General features: G+C 33.5%; 1 protein-coding gene across 3 annotated transcripts in view; it reads left to right on the top strand.

The window, feature by feature from the left end:
• The window catches only part of ANTXR2 (ANTXR cell adhesion molecule 2), a 144,079-nt gene that overhangs the window by 15,533 nt on the left and 106,786 nt on the right, over positions 1-21,760 (top strand). For all 3 annotated transcript variants that reach the window (XM_036906438.2, XM_057502365.1, XM_057502366.1), the window contains exons 4-9: positions 1,132-1,213; positions 1,673-1,777; positions 1,924-1,992; positions 2,771-2,851; positions 19,433-19,493; positions 21,459-21,557. In XM_036906438.2, the coding sequence (XP_036762333.2) occupies positions 1,132-1,213; positions 1,673-1,777; positions 1,924-1,992; positions 2,771-2,851; positions 19,433-19,493; positions 21,459-21,557 (497 nt within the window). The remainder of the gene's footprint in view (positions 1-1,131; positions 1,214-1,672; positions 1,778-1,923; positions 1,993-2,770; positions 2,852-19,432; positions 19,494-21,458; positions 21,558-21,760) is intronic.

The raw sequence follows: 21,760 nt of genomic DNA, 5'->3' as shown, positions 1-21,760 counted from the left end.
TAATTAATCTCCTTTCAACTACCATCCTCAAAAGTGTGGGTGCTCTTCATGTTTTATTTAAAGCATTATATTTCAACTTTACATTGTCAGACTTTTTTTATTTAGAAAAGGATTTTTGTCTATTTAAAAACTAAAATTCTGAAAGCAATGTATTAAGAAAATCTCTCTTCTGATCTTTTATGTTTAAACATTTAAAAAGAAATTTTGAGTTTATTTTGGATTGTCTTTCCAACACTATTGTATTTATCTCTTAAGGCTTATGGTTTATTTTTAAAGGGATCTCTGGAACCTATATAAAAAAAACTTGAAAAATGAGTCATCTCTTGTGCACACAAAATAGCTCTTAATATTGTTGTCATACTTCATTGAGATGTACTTCATGTTTAGATGAATGAGACATTGTGTGAGAATATTCTCTTATGATTTTTCATCTTTTTCATTCATATCACTTCTCTCAAGAATTCATTTGTCATCCGTCTGTCCGTCCAACCAATCATTCTTTCTTCTTTCTTTTTTTCAAGTATGTATTAGACACCCACAGTATTAAAGAGAGTAAGGTGGTGTCTGGGTGGGTGAAAAGGTGCTCCACAAGTGAACAGGTCATGAGACATGACTCTGGGAGACAAAAAGTAGGAAATGTTAATGTTAATTTCCATAAGGGTAAAGTAATGCACTTTAGGGATTTGCAGATAACAAAGAAAATTTCCAGCCTGTAGGAGGTGGAATGAATGCTTCAGAAATACTTTTTTCATTTAAGCTTTCCCATTCAATCCTGTTTGTTTGTTTTTTGTTTGTTTTGACGAAGGAAAATGTTTTACTCCTTCACATTTAGTAAAATGTGATAGAAGGTGTCTGTTCTCAGCTCAAAATGCCTAGGATATGCTTAGGTTTTTCAAGACATTTCACATTGTTAATACTTTTCTTTTGTGTAGTTAAAATATACATGTTGTTAAATACTCATTAAAATGACAAAAAGTTTGAGAAACTGTCTGCCCTCAAAGCCCATGTTCTTTCCTTTCCTTCTTAGTGAAGAAACCCTATTAGTTGTAATACTGTCATGTTTTTTAAAAAGTGTTTATTGTGATCTTAGCTCATTTTCTTTCACTTAATTTTATAACACATTATTTTCAGAGCCAAAATCAGTAAAGGCTTGGAGGATTTAAAACGTGTTACTCCAGTAGGAGAGACATACATCCATGAAGGACTAAAGCAAGTAAGTTCTTTTATGAGTATGGGAGAGAATATCTTGTAATGAAATAAATTATAACTCTAGTTAAGCTCAAAGACTCCATTACTTATTTATCTTAAAAAGCATTAACAAAAATGCTTTTAGTTGTTCTAAGGATGAGACTGATAGAAAACATTATTCACTGTGGAGATAAGAAAAGTTTGGATGGCATTTTGCCTTTTAAGGAATTTTCCATTTTTGTCTGTGGTTACGTTCAGATTAGCCAACCAAAGCTAAAAATCTTTATCATTTAAACCCAATAGTAACTACTCTTAATGTGAATATATGCATATTCAAATAACATAGTTAATACAAAATAATCCTTTTTTAAAAGCCAGTCCATAATATTTTGATTTTGTCAGACTTAAAAATTCAGCTTGATGGAACATACTGATTAAAAGTTAAGATTAAATTGTGAACTGGATAATTATTCTTCATTTTCAGGCAAATGAACAAATTCAGAAAGCAGGCTTAAAAACCTCCAGTATTATAATTGCTCTGACAGATGGTAAGTTGGACGGTCTGGTGCCATCATATGCAGAGAAAGAGGTGAGTATTGAACTGAAACTGTTCTTTACACCCCAGTGTGCTTTGCTATGTGTCTCTGCATGTATAGCTTGATATCTGAATAATTCATCTTTCTCCCTCTCTCCTTCTCCACTGCCCCTAACCCCACCCCCACCCCGCCACCATAGGCTAAGATATCCAGGTCACTTGGGGCTAGAGTTTATTGTGTTGGTGTCCTTGACTTTGAACAAACTCAGGTGAGTACAGCAGATCTGCAAACTATAATCTAAATCGCTTAATTGTCTTAAGGATAGTTTATCAATTTTTTTTCACAGATGACTTACTATAACAGTAATCAATTGTTAAAGATTTTCTGTAAAAATGGCTGTATGTTTTGATCTCTGTTTTAATAATGCCTGGTGTTGGTAGATTTCCTTACTGAAAAATGAAACTGTCAATTTCTTGAACACTTATTTGGTTTGGAGGAACTAATATAGGACAAACATTTGGATTAAAGTAATATGAATACTCCTTTAATTCAATTGACAAGACTATTATGACAATCTTATTTAGGTGTTTTAATTCCATTTAAAACTAGACTCAGGAGTACAGGGATTTGGGAGTCTTTTTAGGAGGACTAACAATTTTCCTTACAAAAAACAATTTTTTCATGAGGTTTTGAACGTATAGGTATGAATTATTTTTTCCACTCATAAAATGATTTTACATTTAAATTTTGGGTTGAATATGATTATGATTCCTGTGTCTCCTGACATTTTTAACTAGTAGAGCTTTGTACTGTTTTGGAATTGAAACTTGAGTCCAGTGTACAGGGGCTGAGGCTGATCTCAGCTCATTTCATTGTGCTTCATTTAGGGTAACACTAGTACTGTCACCTCCAGTTACTTTCAAGCTACACTGGTGAATTAATCCTGTGGTATAATTTTTCAGCTGAACATAACTGAAATGTAGTGAAGTGTATAAAGTGTCTTATGTCTCAAGCCCCCTTAATTAAATTTCCTCCTTTTTCTAAAGCTTGAAAAAATTGCTGATTCCAAGGAACAAGTATTCCCTGTCACAGGTGGATTTCAAGCTCTTAAAGGAATAATTAATTCTGTGAGTATTTATTTTTTTGGGGGGTGGGAAAGGCTCATAATTTTAGATGTATTTTAAAATGTAAGCAGTTAATCTTGATATCCTGTTTAGGTGGTCCTTATCTTGAAGAAAGAGATTAAGAAGGAAATTTGTGTGTTATTACAAGCACAGTGTAGTTCTAAAGACCTGGATTTTGGTATTGATTCTTACAAATTGAATGCTGTGAGCCTGGGTTTGTGATTTCAAGTTTAAGATTTTCATAAACAGTCTTAGACACTTCTACCCTTTGAGTGTGGAGTTCCTCACTCTCTTGATATCTTGAAAGTTTTATAGGCTTCATAGAAGTGTAAAATAAAAATTTGGATTGCAATGTATGATTGCTCCCTCTAAATACGGTATTTCTTAGCTATCCGTGAGGCAACTTGATCCGGAGGCTGAGGAGTTGACTGCTCTTGTTGTTCTTTCCATTTTAATGATTAATAGTTTCACTGAAGCTCATAACATTTCTGTTTGGAATTCAGTTGAGTTGTCTCTGGTGATCGTTAGAATCCGGGCTATCCTAAACAGGGTATGGGGAAGTGGAGTGATGAAATGCAAAGCAGAACCCCTGGGCTTTCACAGCTGAGGTTTATGTTTCATTTTACTGCCTTTTGCTAGAAGCACTAGGAACAGTTGCTATTAAGTATTTATGATATTTTGGTAAACACCATCCTAAAATGGAAGTGAATAATATATATTCTCTAAGCCAAAGCTTTTCCTTTAATCTTTAGGTATTTATTGAAGAAAAAAAATCTCTCAGGTTCTGACATTTGGTTCTTGCATTTAAAATTTCTCTTTAAAGATCATGTTTTTTAGAGACACAGAATGAGAGTTACTGAATTTGTTTTTAGTAACAGGCAAGCCTTCCCAACCCCAGTTAATGGAGCTTTTCAGAGAAAAATGTACATTTTGTTTCTATCACGTATCAGTACTTTTGAGTGGACAGGTCAAATGTAAATGCAGAACGGAGATTCAATTATTTTAGAGGTTTACATATATTACTGTGTTTAGTTTTTAGGAAAAAAATTACAATACAAAAAATTATATACATTTTTATATCAGAATTCAAGATAAATACTCCATAACTGTGATTTGTTTTAAAATATAGGAAAATGGATGGATAGAGCAAAACGGATGAAAATTTGACCCTATGAGGAACAAATCAGTGGGGTTGTATTTTAAATAGAATTTTATTGTGCTTGGGAATTTGTGATTATTTTTATAATTATACTGGGAAAGAGAAAAGACTTCTCTAGGTTATTACCTTCGAAAAATTTTTTTTTGTATATATAAAAGGTTTAAATCAAAGTTCTCCATATGACTAATCAGGTTTTCAGAAGTCTCTTTTTATGAGTTGTGATCACAGATTTCTCATTTAAAAACTTAGTAGGTGACCAGAGGAGGTGAGGTTATTGTTTTATTTTGTTTATTTCTTAAATTTTACTTACTTTACTTATATTAGGGAAATTTTAGATTAAAATTTCTAACTAGTCTTTCTTACCTGAAATTCCTGATGGGCTTAAGTTTGAGTAAGTTACGTTGAAAGAGCGTGAAATTAAATTTCTGTTAACAGCCACAGATTGCAAATGCAGCCTCTTGCGTTTCATCTTGAGTACTGATGGGTGTAGCTTTCATCTCAATATAGTTAAACTTCAGCTAATTTGTCACAAAAGGAGGAGTAAGTAATCTTCAGGGAAGCCCACCTCTGGGAAGACTCAGCCAGTAACATGGCAGAGTTGACAGGCAGACCATGGAGCCGTTACAACCACAGTTGATCTGACTGATGTTTGAGAATTTTATCAACATGATGATAGCTTGGGATTTTTTGCCCACTTTGTAGAAATCAAGGCAATTCAAGGAGTTTATTTCTCTTTTAAGCAGAGATTGCTCCATCCCAGAAAATATACAAAAGCTATAATTCTGCCTCAAATTTGAAATGTACTTACAAAATAAATACCATCTTTATCTTAAAAAATTATATTTGGTATTTAAAATTAGCACAGTGTATCTATTTCAGGGTAGGGGCAGAGAGAAGAGAATATCCCTCTATCCTTTATGATTTACCAAACTAATGATAAATTTACTGTGATAAATGAAATGATAAATGAAAAATTACACTGTGGAATGTATGTACAAAAAGCTAAGCAAATGGAAGAAATCAGAAAATTGAAGTCTTTCATATGTTTGGTATTTTGAAGACAAAATTTTGCTAAATTGATAGATAATTTATTTTTCCCTCTAGAAGTTATTTAAATACATCTGTGCTTATTAATTATCAGTATATTAATTTATCTGAAGTTAATCTTTAATTGAGAAAACTTGATAGCATAGTTTTATTGTTTTCTTTGTCCTTCCTCCTTTACCTACTAAAATCTAGTGACCTAGATGGTCTGGTCCCTTTAATTATATAAGATTTCACATTTTGTTAAGACATTGTTTGTCTAGAATCAATGTCTTAATCAGTAAGGATTTAGCAATGTCATTGTAGTTAAAGAAACTGTAGTAAGGGACTGAAAAAGGCCTTTGTTATGAACATTTTGCATGTTAAACTTAATACTTTTTCTAAAATTGATATAAGAAAATAATTTTAATGTTCTATTTTAATTTGGAGAGAAATTATCAAAATTTTAAAATTTTTATTCAGGCAAACATGTTATGTAACCATTTTTGCAATACTGGTTTACTCTCCAGTATTAATTAGCATATATGAAGGTTCAGAATGCATTATTATCTGAAGTATGTACTTGTGAAAAGCATTACCTCTTTTTCACCCTCTTTTCCCATTCCTTAATTTATTCTTTCACTTATTTGTTGAGCTTAGGGCATTTGTTAAACTTGGGAGATGGGATACAAACTTAAATTAGACAAATTTCCTTTTCTGAGGATTCTTGCAAATATTGATGATTCAAGGTTTGGAATATGATGGTCCCCTGCAAGAATTACAAAGTGTGGGGATTTAGAGGAGGGAAATTTCAGTGAGTCACTCTATGTGTAAAAAGGAATCCTATAATACAATTTGTGTTAAAATGACAATATGGCTATAGTTTTAAGTTGCAGATGGATGGGATAAATAAATTTGTTTACGTGAAGTCGTGGAAGGCTTTTTGTGGTGGAATTTGAATTATTTTCTGGCAACTGGAGTAGATTTCATTAAAAACAAGGGACACAGAACTTCAGAAACATCCTGACTGTGTGCCTGAGTGCCTCAGGCACAATAGCTTGGCTTGGATTATTGAAGGATATGGGGATAAACATTGACAGGTAGACTGGATCCAGATTATGGAGATACTCAAATGTTTGGATGGGGAATTGGCATTTATTTCATAAATAATCAGGGAACAATGGAAGGTTAATTTAGAGTTTGAGATATGTAAGATGACAGTGAATGTTTAGGAAGAATACCCTTATGGTAATATGTAGGATGATTTGGAAGATGGGAAGTTGTGTTATAAATCTCTTCTAATGGACCTTGTGAGGCATGGTAAAAGGAAACCTAATATAGTGGAGACAATATGAGATTGGGAATAGGAAGACCTGAGTGTAAATTCCCACTCTACCACTGCCTAGCCATGTCATTTTGTGTATGTCCTATAGTGTAATCCCCCTGAGTTTTAAAATTCTTATGAGTCAAATGAGGATAATGATATCTTTCACCTGGTTGTTTTGTGAATTAATGAGATAATGATTAAGAATGATCTAAGTCAGAAAAGCTGGGCTTTAAAATGTTTGGTAGGAAGCTAGGACCATGTAGGATGGGGTCATTGATCTGTATGTAGGGCAATCCACCGAAAGAGATGGCTAACATCCTAAACGATATATGACTTAGACCTAAAAGTGCATGGCATTGATACGTGAGAGGATCAGTCTATCAAATGGGTCATAACAAGGATTTGTGGATGGTTTAGCTACCCTAAGTCAAATATTTGGCTGTGCGCGAGTTCCAAATCCTCAGGACACTGGACTAGGGCCCAGCCAACAACTGGGAAAGGAGACTCAATATTCTTATGACAAAGCTAAGTATAATTTTAGGATACTGCGTTCAGAAAAGAGCCACAGTTCCTGTGGGGGAACCAGTAGTGCTAATTTGTAATCCAGAGTAGAACCCTAGTTGTTAAGGTGGAAACAGCATCCCCAGTAAACCATAGTTTCTTCAGGCTTCTTTCAGCTGCTGGGATTCTAGGTATTCCACAATCTAACTAGGTCAAGAGCCATGAGGAAAGGACCTAATAAACTCTCTGCCCTGGTCAGAATCACGTCAGGAGCAGGGTGGGGCTGAACCTCCAGGTCTAAAACTCTTCTCTTGCTGAGCCGGCCTCTGAAGGCCCTGGCAAATATTAGCTAGAAAGCACTAGTTGCTGTTATGATTGTGATGGCAGTGAAACTCAAAATGAAAGGTGAATTGGGAAGCCTTAAAAAGTTAGTAGAATCTGAGCGCTGCTGAATATGGGATGAAAAGGACAGAGAGGGGAGTCACGTGTAACCTGGGCGTTCAGTCCTGACTAATATGAAGAATGGGACGAAGGGATAATGAGAGCCGTTTTTACGGAGGGGCCCGGGGTGTCAGAGGACAAAGTGGAATCGGGCAGAAGTACAGAGAGAGAAGATGACTTCAGCATGGGAAGGAATCCCGGTGGGGGCGCCCCTCAGGGAAGAGGATGTCCAGTAAGTGTTCGATTCAGGGAACTTGAGAATTGAGTCATTGTTCCTCTTGGTTTTCTTTTTTCCCTCCTGTCGCCCACAAGCACAAGGATATATTTCATCTATTTTCCACTTTAGATCATCTTTAATCTTTTAGAATGTTAAACAACTATTTTTGGTTTCTGCAAAAGGTGATTGCAGGACTATTATTTAAAAATGAAATTTTATTTGTACTGATATCAGACTGACATGTGAGTACCATGTGGGTTCCAGGTCAATGTTTTATAATGCAGTGCTATGCAAGAAAACATTAAAAATAAAACAAAACTACAGACTGGTGAATAATATGGAAAGAATAAAAATAAAAATGCTCTGTGGGAAACCCCCACTCCCTCCTTTTATTCTAAAAATTAAAACATGGGATGTTTTACTCCTTGCATTTATTTCCAAAGTTTTATTTTTTGATAGAGTACCTCAGAAAGTATTAAGCAGAAGAGATGAATCAGTTGTGAATCTGGCTTTATAAATAACTGATTCAAAGGAATTTAGAACACTACTTCCAAGGTGTCGGCAGCTAACGTCGGAGGTCCTAAGTACCTAATGGGGAAGTATAGGAGCATAAATAGGAAAGGAGAGATAACCTGTATGTGTAAGACATTTAAATAAAACTAATAGATTGTTTATGAAGGGAAAAATTGTAATCTACATTTCAAAAAGTAACTTCATTCATAGTGCTGGGCTTAGAAACTTCATTTGACCTTTGGAGCCAAACTGTTTTTCTCAGTAATGTCTATTATTATTATGGTTTTTTTTGAAACGTATCTAAGGAAAGTGTCTAAACGATGTTTTAATGGAATGAGAGGACACTGTAAAATCATTTTCTTCGTAGGCAAATCATTTTCATAGAAGAGGGTATCTAATAAACGTTCTGATAAGACCTTAACTTAAGTGATGTTTGCAGGTTCTTCTATGAATGTTGACTGCTTAGTTGTAGAAATCTCTATTTATAAACTCATAGTTTAATGAAAAACCTTAAGTCTGAGCTAACTATAAAGATATATTCACAGTAAAAAAACCCAAACTGCTCAGGCTTACTCAAAATTGGAAATCAGTTTCTAGGACTCCTTTTTTAAAAAGGACTGGCTATAATGTGAGGCTCACAATAACTCAGATTCTTCTGGGCTTCTATTTATCTAAGGATCTTTAGTGCTGAATGTACATGATGTATCTCATTAGAACATCTTACACATTAATGGTAGAAAGGGTGGGTCTGTATTTCCCCTATCCTTTTTTTGCCTTGTTTCTAATATAATGTCAGGTAAGTAGTCATTGCTTAATTCATATTTATCAATGAATGAATAAGTAAAATCCATGCTTCTTGAAAATACTGTATTTTTAAAATATAGTTATGGTATATTTAAGCATGAAAATGATCATCTCCCCCTTTTTTTGGCCAGAAACACTTTATATTTTGAATTGACTTCTGATTCCATATAACTTTGATTTCATCCTCTTATTTATATCCTACTATATTAAGACTTGGGTACAAGTGACAAAAACCAAATTCACATTAGCTTAAGAAAAAAGAAAAAGAAATTTACTGGCTTATGTAACTGAGTGGTCCAGAGGAGGAAATGGCCTCAGATAAGTTGAATCCTGGGAATCAATCCATGTTTTTAGGAACTTCTCTCTTCAAATTTTGCCTATGATTCTGTTTATCTGACTGTCTGCTTGTTAAGATGAGTGTCAGATGAAGGTGACTGCCAAAGGTTTCAGGCTTACCTGGGTCTCAATGAACAAGCCCATTGGAAAGAGTGGGTTATTGTTTCTAGGCATCAGGGTACTTAGCTCCGGATAAGGACTCTGATTCAGTTGGGTCAAGTGTTCATTCCTGTGACAACTATGTTGTCAACATATTTGGACCACCTGATAACATGTCCATTACAAGAGGCTGGAGCAAGATGGAAGGAAGAAGGCATTGTGATCAATAGCCTTGCTAGGACCACATGGAATGGAGAACAATTTTCCCAATAGAAAAGGAAAAATGTTCATATACATGTAAATGTGAAAAAGTGCTCTGGATAGGAAAAAATCAATAACTATTACAATCCACTATATTCAAATGCATTTAAAATATTTTGACATATATTTTAATAAGGCACTGGAGCATTCCAATTAACTCAAAAATACAAATAGAAAATTTGCTTTAAATTATTCTTTTTGTTTACTGAAATTTTATTATCTTATCTTGACACCTGTTGTCCAATACTCTATTTGCATTTGCTTGATAATTTTACTTCCTAATAACATTATTCTTTTCTTTTTTCTAGTTTAAGGAAATCAAATCTGCTTTGAATAAATAATTATGGCTTTGTGATATTTTGTGAGAAAACTACACTAGTCGCATTGGGTTATATAGCCAAAATTAAGTGCCATATATTTATTTCATTAATCTCTTGAGCTATAAAAGGAGATGACCTGTAGAGGCTTACCTGTTTTTGAAAACAAATTCAATTGATTAGAAGGATATTGAAAAGGAGGATAAAATGGTTATTATGGCTAAATGTAGCATTAGTGTAAATTATAATGGGTAAATGCATGATTTCTCATTTATATCTCATTTTCCCCCCAAATATAATAATTTCTCATTAATTAGGGAACCTTTTTTAAAATACGTACTGTGTTCAAGAGAATTTTCTGGTTTTGGGTTACAAGATGGATATGACCCTTCTGAGCATCAGAGTGAAAACATGTTGGCACTCGATTTCTTTAGCTTCTGAAGTGTGTTTATTATTACTTTATTCCATAATTTCAATGTACTTTTCATGGAAAGTCTATTTGTCCTGTAAGAAAACATTAAATGACTATTCTGAATTTGCTCTGACCAAAGAAAAGAAAGGCAGATAAATGTTTATTTCAAATAACAGTCCATTTTTGGTATGTTTCTAAGTTGCAGTGAGAAAAAGAAGACCTGCTAATTTAATTTGCTATGAAAATTGAATTGTGAGATGTGGAGGAACTTCAACATCATTTGTTTTTTGTTTTTTTTTTCTTGATTTGTGGTATGGGCATATTTTCATCAACAGTATCAATCAGAATTATTTATCTGCTATGTTTGGATTTGACAAGAGTAAAAGGCAATGATTATAACTTACATTTTTCCCTAGATTTGTTAGATTAAGAGTTTGTTTGGAAATGTGTCATTTGTGCTTACACTGCTCGCTTACTTCCAAAGGAAGAGAGAATCCATATTTAGAAATGGGTCAGTACAGCACACACTGTATTGAGCAACTGATATCTTGACGCTCCAAACATTTTTAATGAACTCAACCAAACCACATAGTTAGAAATTACAATTGTTTTTCATTGAAGTATTACCTCTTAAAGAAAAATATATTTGATAGGGATGTTAGCCAAGCGAGAAAGAAAATAAAAACTATGTATCTGAATATTGAAAGGTAAAAAGCAAATGAGATAGTGAGAAACACCTTTCTAATTGTTTTAACTTATTTTATTTACATGTATGGCTAATTAAAGGTTTTGTTGAGACCTTTAGAACTAATGCTATTCAGTGATTTTCCTTATGAGATTTAAACTTGGAATCCTTCATATTTGGGATGAACTCCTGTAGTGCTTAAATCTGCTCAGTGAGTCAGAAAAAAAAAAGCTTGCTTTTTTAGATTTTATTATTACCTTTATGATATTTTCTGACATGCTATATGTCATAGAAATTAGAAGTTTCTGTTAAGGATACACAGGTGCTTGTAAATTATCTTGTAATATTCTGTTGTAGGTGATGTTATATACCTAAAATCAGTATTAAAAATCATCACTAGAATGAATGTTTTGAATTTTTAATTAAGTTTTAAAAAGTATTCAAGGAGTTTGGGTAGCATATTGAATTTAAGTATAAGCAAATAATCTATTTTGGGAGAAAATCTTTATTATTTAGAACTGACCTTTAAAATGAGATCACAAAGGAAACCATTCAATGGGATTCAATGCATTTAAAATATTTTTGTATTTAAAATATCAATGCATTTGAAATATCCTTTTTCTCTTTTCATATATCCTGTCTAAAATTAACCCTCTTTTAAAAAAGATGCATATCTTAACTTTTAGTTTCTTTTTGTATTTTTTAAATTGTTATTTTCTTTAAAAGAAATTTTTTTTTTTTGCATCTGGTTCAATGCCTTATGGGTGCCATTGATTATTAAAATTTGAACTGTGCAAATAAGTTTACCTTTCATTGTGTGTGACTGAAGATGTCATTTGATTAACTCAAACAGCCTCTCATCAAGCTCTATTTTTATATACGATTAACTTTTGTTATCCCATTTATTTGTCATATAGTCAAAATGCTCATGCTTTTCATTAGAAAGTTTTACATTTACTTTTTAACTAATTCAATAATTAATTGAGCAGTTAATATTATATCTTATTGTGCTCTATACTTTTGATAAAAGATATATGTGATATTACTATTCATTAAAAAGTATTTATCTAAGTTTCTTCTGAATGGGCTGTATTCTATTTTCCAAATAATGTCATTCCTATTGTCATTTAGAAAAAAGTAACGGGTTTTAAAATCTGTGTTGGTGTAGATTAGTTGTAGGGAGTTTTTGTTGTCGTTAAACTGGATGCTTGATCTTCAAATTATAAGACCTAGATATTTTTCTCAAACTCAACATTAACTTCAAAGACACTGTAGGTCCTAAGTAATATTTTGACTTCATCTCCCTATCTTAACTAATTCCATGCTAAATCTTATCTTGGATATATACCAACTACAATTCTCTGCTAATTAATCCCATTTTATCTTATTTCCCAGAAGAAAAAAGCCACAGCTTTATCCATTGTATGCATTTTTAAGACCATAATGTGGCTTCTGCTATTTCATGCATGTCCCATATTTGTTTTATAACATGTGTCCAATAAGTAATCATGTTCAGGAACTCATAAAATCCCAATCAAAATGTGGTTTCATATGTATCTTAAAATACAAGAAAGAAGAAATCAAGTCTCATGCTGGTTATTCTGCTCTAGATGGTTCCTTGATAATATTGGCACCTTACCTGGTTATTATTTAATAATGATAAAGATCTGATTATAACCCTATTGACAAGCAAGATAAGAAATTGCTTTTTACTCAAAGGGATTTTTGCAAGAGTTGTGTGTCTGACTTGGCTTCTCCACAGACCTTAAGAGCTGCAGCTGCAGCATAAGCATCTGCTACTTGCCACCTTGTTGGCAGATTTGGCCCATAGTGAAGTCCTGCAACCTGACGACATTAAACTGTACATATACTCAATCCAAATTAATTTGGAACAAGCCTGGAGTATCTGAGGTGAAACACTGTTCTGATACTTCATTCAAATTGGACTTCAAAGAAGGGACAGCACAGTGGGGCCGACTGTCATCTCCTGCCAGACATCTGTATCTCAGAGAGAGGCCAGCAGCAGTAGGGTCAAAGCTCACTCCTGAGGATGCAGCCCATCTTACTGCTAAACAAACGCTAACCCAGAGAGAGACAAACAACTTTGTCATTTCCTATCTCTCCTCCCTTGCCAACAGAGAAATCCCACGAAATTAGTGTTTGCAGTGTTCACCAAACTAATGAGGGTATTCTGATTATCTGAATTATACAGATAATTTGTCAAAATTTTATACACCAGTTAGAAGCAACAGAAAATAAGTAATTATAATTTGTAAGGGTGAAAGTTATTGTTTTGTCTGTAGTTTTATCCTAAACTCTCAAGATGGAAAAACTTGGATTTTTTATTTTCATATGATAACATAGCAGGCTTATCATACATTTTAAAGGAAGAAAGTGACTGTTATCATAGAGATTAAATATATAAAATTATCTTTAGGAATTTAATTTATGGTTTGGGACAACATGGTGGAATATAGATTTTTTTACACAAAGTACTAGAATTTAGAATTGTATGTATTTGAACCTCTTTTTTAGTTTGATTTTTACTGGTTTACAAACATAACTCTCACAGATGGTCTTGTGTATATACGAGCTACTCTGCCTTCTGAAAGTTCACACCATATCTCCTGCTGTCCTGTGCCCTGTGGTTGCAACTGTCGGTTAAAAAAGTTGTAATGGCCCATGGTTCACGAATACAGCTGGGAAAGAAACTAAGAGAAAGAACAGCAGAGGAACAGACCCCCCTCAGGCAGACACGCAGGCAGGCCTCGTTTTCCATATTGTATCCCATTGTGGAAAACATTTTTCGTCATGCTGCTTGCATTTCTTGCTTTACTAATGGTTATGCTGCCTGCATTTCCATGTAGAGGGATTTTTATGGCCTAAAGAAGTATCTGCTTGAGGTGCTAATCCTATCTAGGCTGTTGGAAGGGTCCTCAATTCACATACTTACATTCACACATTAGTATGAATGAGTTCATTAAAGGAGAACAACTACACTGAAGTGTAATGTTTTTGGGAGGTAGGGCAAACCTGGGTAGTGGTTGTGTTTAGAAAAGGAATATCTGTGTGTGTCTAGCAACCTAGGTGAGATAAAAAGGGCAGGGCAGGGGCAAAGACTAACTTATTCTATGTAACACATTTACCTAAAGTCAGCTTCACATCCAGAAAAAATAGAGAAAAACAACAAAATCCCCTAAACAAAATCTCCTGGCTCTGAAAGTCTTTCTGTTGTAAGGACTGACAGAAGTTCCAGGGTTTCTGAATTATGGAAATGAAATGTCATTGACATGATTACTTTTATGAAAAAAATGTGTTCTGAAGTTGAATAACAAATTAATTTTTCAGTACACAGTTTGATTTTTAGTTTTCCAAGTGCTTGCTGTGTCCCCAAGCCAGAGTTAGGATCTCTGGTAGCTTGTTTCTAGTAGGGTCTCCCTTGTCTTTTAGGTTCTGGATTATGCTGAGAAGTAAAAACTACAAGTGTTTTATCTGTACAAAACAAATTTGATATAGAAAGCAGTAATTGAGACAACAGAGAATAAAAATAAGTAAAAAGAGGGCCATAAGCATTTGGGTATCCTGTGTATTACTAATTCATGGAAGGAGCTAAAATTTTAATTTATTTAAAGTCAGTGGTGTTGGGAATTTTAAAAGAAACCTATGAAAACTTTAACAACAGTGAAAGTTTGGTGACATACTTTTGAAGATATAGAACTAAGCAGGGATTTAGATTGTTTTTGAGAATATAAAAGGAATACAGGCAAAACAGTCAGGTAAATTTCACTAGTTTGTTAGATGTTAGGTTTTATAATGTTGAGACTGTCTATCACAAGCCTGGAGGATTGCAGTGTGCACTGGTTAGAAGATCCAGCTTTGGACTCAGTCATACCTGGGTAGATCTGGCTCTCCTACTTAAGCACTAGTTCTAGTGTTGGCTGGCAGTCCCATCTGGGGAGGTCTCACTGCTCTTTAAGTAAGACTTCAACCCTGGAGAAGGTTCTTGACCTTGATTGAGAAAGAATTCTTGAGCAGGTGGAGCAGGTACAAGCAAAGGGTAGTTTATTAAAGTGAAAGTATACATTCAAGGAGGGAGTCTAGGCATGCTCTGGAGGGGAGTAGTGCTGGGGTGTCTCTTCTTAAACTCTTATAAAAGGGTTAGCTCACTGTTGGGCAGAGGTTCAGTGGAATATGCATCAGGGTAAGGGGGTTTTCTCGGAATGGGTAGGCTTGGGGCAATCTTTTTGCCCTGATACTCTCAGCCTGGGAACTGTCAGGGCACCAAGGGGTGTGATTTTTGACATGTTAGTGAGTGTATCATGAACTTTGAGGTAACTGGGTTACCTTTGTTGCCCATGTAGAATCTAGCTGGTTTGTTTTCGCTTAATCTGTTTTACTAACTGGCCTCAGGACCTGGCCACGAGCTACTAATATGTGGTTTCTTGACTCTCCCAGGGCCTGGCTCTCTTCCTGAACTGTACTGCCTATATCACTAGGACAACCTTTAAAAATCTTTCTAAGTCCCATTTTCCTCATCTAAAAAATGGGGATAAAAATAGTATGTAATCATAAGGTTGGGAAAATTAACTGAAGAAATTCAGATAAAGTGCTTAGTACACAGTTTCTGGATTTTTTTAAGGTCCCAACAAATGATAGTTATTATTACCATTGTTAGAAATTCCTTTGATTTTTCTGACTACTAATACTTGAATTAAATTTAGAAAGTTTGGCTTTTGTCATCTATATTAATATTTGAGGATTTAAAATGTAATATACATGTTACTTTCATTTGTAAATGCACCTAATGCAAATATTGCTTTTTGACCAAACAGATGCTTCAGTAGTGTACTTTTTTCATGGTGAGCATCAAAATCTTTGCCTATATGTGTATATATATATATATATACATATATATATATATATATGTATATATATACATATATATATATATATATGTATATATATATATATAATTGGACTCCAAAATCTCAAATGACATAATTTTGCATCTAGTGTGTGCGTGACTTAAAGTGCCCTGGTTTTATTAATAGCATTTGGCTTGTCTTTAAATTTGGTCTATGAAGCTATTATCTCTCTCTGATATTAACTAAGGCCAACCTTTAGTGGAAACTATTTTCTATTTCTATTGAGATATAGTGAAGACAGATGGCAACACAAATTTGAAGAAACATCCTTACAAGAGTCTCTGTTGTATAAATGATGGAAGTGCAGAGTATGAAAGATAATGTATCAATTAACATAGATGGGACACCTGATCCAATGTTGAGTCAATCAATAACAGTTTTTAATTTGGTAAAATTAACTAGAGTGTTCAAAATAGTTGTCCTCTCCATCAGTTGTCATTTAGTGATGACAGTTTTAATATAATAGATTCATTTTGATATCTTGAGCATTTGAGCTTGTGCATTTACTTGGTAAGAATAGATTATGAACTGATTTGTATTTATGAACTAATTGTTTTAAAAATATAATAATGTAAACTATTTGCATACAAAGTATTTTGACTTCTAGTTTTCTTAATATTGAAATATGGTAAACTCTAGATGGAAAAACAAATTTAGAACAAATTTTATTTTTTAAGAATGCATACATTTTCTTCTCTGTCTTCTCTCACCACCACATTCTCTTTCTCTGAGATCATTTTCATTTGGAAATGGTTTTGGTGAATTTAGTTTCAAATTACAGGTTTCTAGAACATTCAAAATTTGAGGGGCTACATGCTTTTTCACTAAATTAACTTTATTCTGCCTTATCTTAGTCCTAATATGATTGTTGATTTGCTTTCTGGATAGGTATTTTAAACAGTCTCATTAATTCATACATTCAGTCTTTATTCTTTAAGCTTTTATTGGTTGTACTGCATGTACAAAACAATGTGCTAGCCTGGAAAGGGTTGTATAGTATAATATCCTATTTCTGTGCTCAAAGAGTTTGTCTTTTATCAAAGGAGGTGATTCATACACTCAGATAATACAATAAAAGTCCAAACAAGTTTTTTACAAATCAAAGTGAAACTTTAGAGAATGGCAGGTAATTTTCTGTGGGGAATTCAACTGAATCATATCAGATGGTGATGCCAGTTTTATGACTCAGGGACTGAACTTCTTGCCTTTTAATAAGTGTGTTACCTGAGTCAATTATCCATCCAATGATATTTCTATAAAATTCACCTTACTCAATAATTAAGTACAAATGTTAAACTAATATAATTATATTCGTATATATAAATGTATATTATTCAGTTTATTGCAAGATATAAACAGCCTTTAGCTATTCTATATAAACAGCCTTTAGCTATTCTTAATTTCTGCTTCATGTAATTTGATTTATTTAGTCTCAGACTTGAACAAAACATAAATTTCTAAATCATCCTGAACCTTTTCTTTAAAATCAAAATACCTTACCAGGGTTAAATAGGGTCTGGCTTCAGGGATGTAGATTGTCAGTGGTCGTTGAAGGTATTTATTCTCCAGTCTTAAGAATTGATCATTTGATCTTACTATTAGGACTATCACTTTAAAAATGTTTTGATAGATTATATCAAATTAAATGTACACACATTTGTCTTAAATATTTTGAGATCTGATTTAATTGTGGTCAGTATCTGTAGGAGAGGAAAACTAACATAATTTCAGAAGTTCTCACAGGTCATTCTGGGTTGCATATCCTTTGACATGGCCTGTGGAAATCTCTTTTGTAAGTTCTTGATTTACCTCCTTCTAAGGAATTTTTTTTAATGGTTTTGATCTCCAATAAATTCTGTCTTTACAACTCATAATTTTTCTTGATGCTTGAAACATTTTTTCAGTAATATTGATAGAGGTGTGCCTAAAATAACTAATAAAGAGATGGTAAACTGAAAAATGTACTCAGTCTCCTTAATGGGATCTGTTTTAAAGCAAATTCCTTCAGAATTGCTGGCAGGTACAACAGATTTGGGGACTTTGTGTTATCCTGTGGCCTTCCATTTTCCTGGTCACCGACCTGTTCTAGTTTATTTCATATCAGCTAAAGTGATAATACCTTTTTGTTAGTTGGAAACTTTTTATCTCTTTATGCCTTTAAGCAGAACTTTTCTGTTCCTTCAGAGTCTTATTATCTAAATTATGTTAAAATATTTGAAGTTGTTAGTGATCTGAGATTCCTCCCCTCCAAGAGGGCACATAAACCTTTGACAATGTGAATTCTTAATTTTTATCTCAATCCTTAATTGAACACTGATTCACACTCCTAAGAGAAATGAGTGTTGATTACAGAAGATAAAATAGCAGGCCAATAGGAGGTATTTGGGTGCTGAAAGATCTTTGGGTGACTATGGAGGCTCTTTGGACATTTCTGAGTTTGAATAGACTTCATCTGAAGTTGGTCAGGCATTAAATTTTACTATATTTGTGTCCTACTAACCACAAATGCCTCCATTGTTGCATGAAAGTGGATTCATTGGAAAATGGTCTTAAAACATAGAGACGATGCTCCCTTTCAGAGAAGCATATTCAGCAAGAAAAATTCCATGATTGACTCAGCTAATTTTTAGAGTCTGAAAATTTATATTTCCACTATTATGAAAGCACGGAAAGTATTGTATTTCTGTTTCCTGCTCTAATCCTTCTTTCCTGTTCTAGTTATGAGCAGGAGATGCTAGAAACTGCTGTACATCATCTGTCTTCAACTTCCATCAAAAAAGGAATGTTGTACAAAGATCATCTGCAACTTGTCTGACTGATAATGTAGTGCAGAGCAGTTCTAAAAATAAAGACGGTATTGTTGTGTCCATTAGGAGCAGCTTATTTCATCACTGTTGTTTTTCACTTGTAGCCTTGTGCCTTGTAGGGTAGTTTCTGTTTCTCAAAACAAGCTAAGAAGAACTCTTCTGTTTCTGTGCTCTGGGAATGCTGGAGAACATAGTGTGTTTTTGAGAATAATATTTGGCTCACACAAGGAGCTGTGTTGTGCAAGTATAACATTTGATGCATATAAGGAAGATAAGCATTCTTGGGAATTGAGGCTGAGAAATCAAGTAGAAATGCCAGTCAAATAAGAAGTGTTTATTTATTGATATTATATGAACCTCTTAATAGAAAACATATTAAATTGGCATAATTAAACAGGAGGTCTGATGTGCTGTCTTGTTTTTGCTTGATGGGGAAAGTCAGCATTAACTATCAGGAAATTTTAATTATCTTGTTGTATCTAAGACTACCAGACTTTGAGACAACACCCACATTTCTGTGCTTATTTGTATTTACTCTAATCAAATAAGGATTTCTACAGAATACAATCTTAGAATATATAGTGAAAGACCACACAGAAATTTCCTAAGAGCTTGGTATTTGAATATGTGATAGTTAAAAGATTTTCTCTCTCATCTATTAAAGTTAAGGACAGGACCCAAGATTATTAATAAACTATAATTCTCTTTACATGTTAACACTTAGTTCTATATCTTAGTTTTCTTTTTTCTTTTTTAGATACTAGCTCGGTCATGCACTGAAATTCTGGAATTGTCACCCTCAAGTGTCTGTGTGGGGGGTAAGTGGTTAGAATTTAAAAATAACATGTAAGAACTTGTATATTTTTCCTAGTTAAAATATATGTTTGAAACTCATGTTGGAAAGAGAATTGCAAATTCAACTTTTTTTGGCATCTTTTTCTGTAAGAATTTTTAAATAATTCCTTGAAATATTTCTATTTTAAATTCAAATTTTTAAGATTGGAGTGTTATTTTAAATAATGAACATATTGTGTGACAGGCTTTTAGAATCTTCTGTATATTTAGTTCATGTTTGAGACCTTTCTTATGGCAAGTAAAATAAAACATGAAATTTTTTCTTTTATCTGATTGTTTAAACAGTCATGTATCTGTAGACGCTGAGCTCCATGCTTTAATGGCCTGGCCAAAATACAGTGTCTGCCAGCTCAGATCACATAAGGAAGTGATTTATGGGTGGATGGCTTGGAAGAAGCAGGTGGCTTCATCAGCTGGTGCTAAGAACAGACTCAGGTTTTAGTACTTCCAAGCCATCCTTAACCAAAGAGTATAATTCTCTCTGGCCTCTTCTATTTCTTCTTCAAGTCTGACATGGAGTTCATTTTAACCTGTCTTAGAAAAGGAAAAATACTGGGTCTCGTAGGGGAGGAAATGTTCTGTGCTGTTCACCACAGAGCCTCCCAACTGCTGGACGTGGTATCAAGCTCTTCATTCTTTAGACTCCCTCGTCAATGTCTATTGAAATGTTTAAGAGGAATAGTATATTCAAACACCTCAAAGCATGGGGTCCTTTACATTTATAATTTTACTTTGTCCTCATAACAACACTATTTGACAGTTTTATAATTCCTGGTTCACAGGAAGAAACTGAGGCAGAGAGAGGTTCGGTTGATATTATTTATTGTCCTGTTAGACTTCTGTCTGTCTGACTCTAAAGCCATGCTCTTTTTTACTGAGTTCCATTTTAAGTTTCACCTGCAATTTATTTTAAGTTACAAATAAAAATCCATTCATAACACACTTAATGGAGAGTGGCATGGCATCACTTTCTTCCACAGTCAATTACTACAAATGTATTAAATTATGTTAGATAGTAGGTATTTTAGAGAATTGAGAATTGATCACTGTCAAAACAGTTAATGTATAATCTTGCAGTTAAGCAGCATTTAGTTGCCAATTGAGATAGTTAACTTTTCTTCTGGCATATTACTTCACTCTCTAAAATTTGGTGACTCCTATATGGAGTATAATAAGCTAAATCAACTTCCTTTAATGGCTGGCCATAGATGAGTAGTAATTCAAAATGTGTGACCTCTGATTAGGTATAAATTTATATGCAACAGAAAATGAAACTGAGTTTAGTAATGTGAAGAAGCTGTTAAAGAACTCTATATGGAGTGTCATAGGTAAAGAAAAACCACACGTGACTGTTCAACGAACATGAATAATTATTCTTCTTTACATTCCTGTACCTCAATACCCAAGAGCAGAAAAAAAAACAAAACATATTTCTTTCCTGATGACATTTTCCTAAGGATAGAATTTGGGGAAGTTTGCATGGCATCTGTCTGGGGTTGACTTTCATGCTTCAATTCTAACATCTTGGTCACTGTTGGAAAATATTTTATTTACAAATATTTGTAAATAAAATATTTGCCTCCTAATGGTGACAAATATACACTAGTTGTTTCATTGCATCTTTTCTTGATGTACAGATGTACATGAAAGAGTGAGCCCTAGGCTAATCACTCTGGTTAGAACTTTAACAGTCATCTTAGTAAGTTGAAAATGGTTGCCTTCTTTATCTGGCAGTGAATCGTATCTACACTGTATTTCCCTAGAGATTCTAAGAAAGCAAGTAGAGTTGACAATAGAGCCATGTCTTCATTGTTATTCATTGGCTGAATAGTATTAAGAAATTCTTTTTATGCATCTTGATACTTTGAAGTTATGTCTTTTTTTGGTAAAGCAGTAATTAAAATGTTTATTTTGCATTTTATTTCTAGACAAATTTCAAATTGTGTTGACGGGAAATGGATTCATCTTGGGAAATCGGAATGCCAATGTTCTCTGTACTTACACTGTAAACGAAACATATGTGAAGAGTAAGTTCCCCATAATTCCAATGTTGCTTTAATGTCTACACAGCATATCAGCATCAAGTGTTTCCCTCTTTTCCCTGACTTGAAATGAATTATGCTATACTTTTAATCAAAGAAGAAAGAAGTGACGTCCAATGATAGCATGAATAATAATAACTATTATTTATTATTTGATGATGGCAATATTTGTTCATAACTTAATAAAT

This window comes from Manis pentadactyla, chromosome 5 (assembly GCF_030020395.1).
Source record: "Manis pentadactyla isolate mManPen7 chromosome 5, mManPen7.hap1, whole genome shotgun sequence".
NCBI classification, from domain to species: Eukaryota; Metazoa; Chordata; class Mammalia; order Pholidota; family Manidae; genus Manis; species Manis pentadactyla.
Note: the sequence above shows the minus strand (reverse complement) of the source record. Positions and strands in the feature narration are given on the sequence as shown.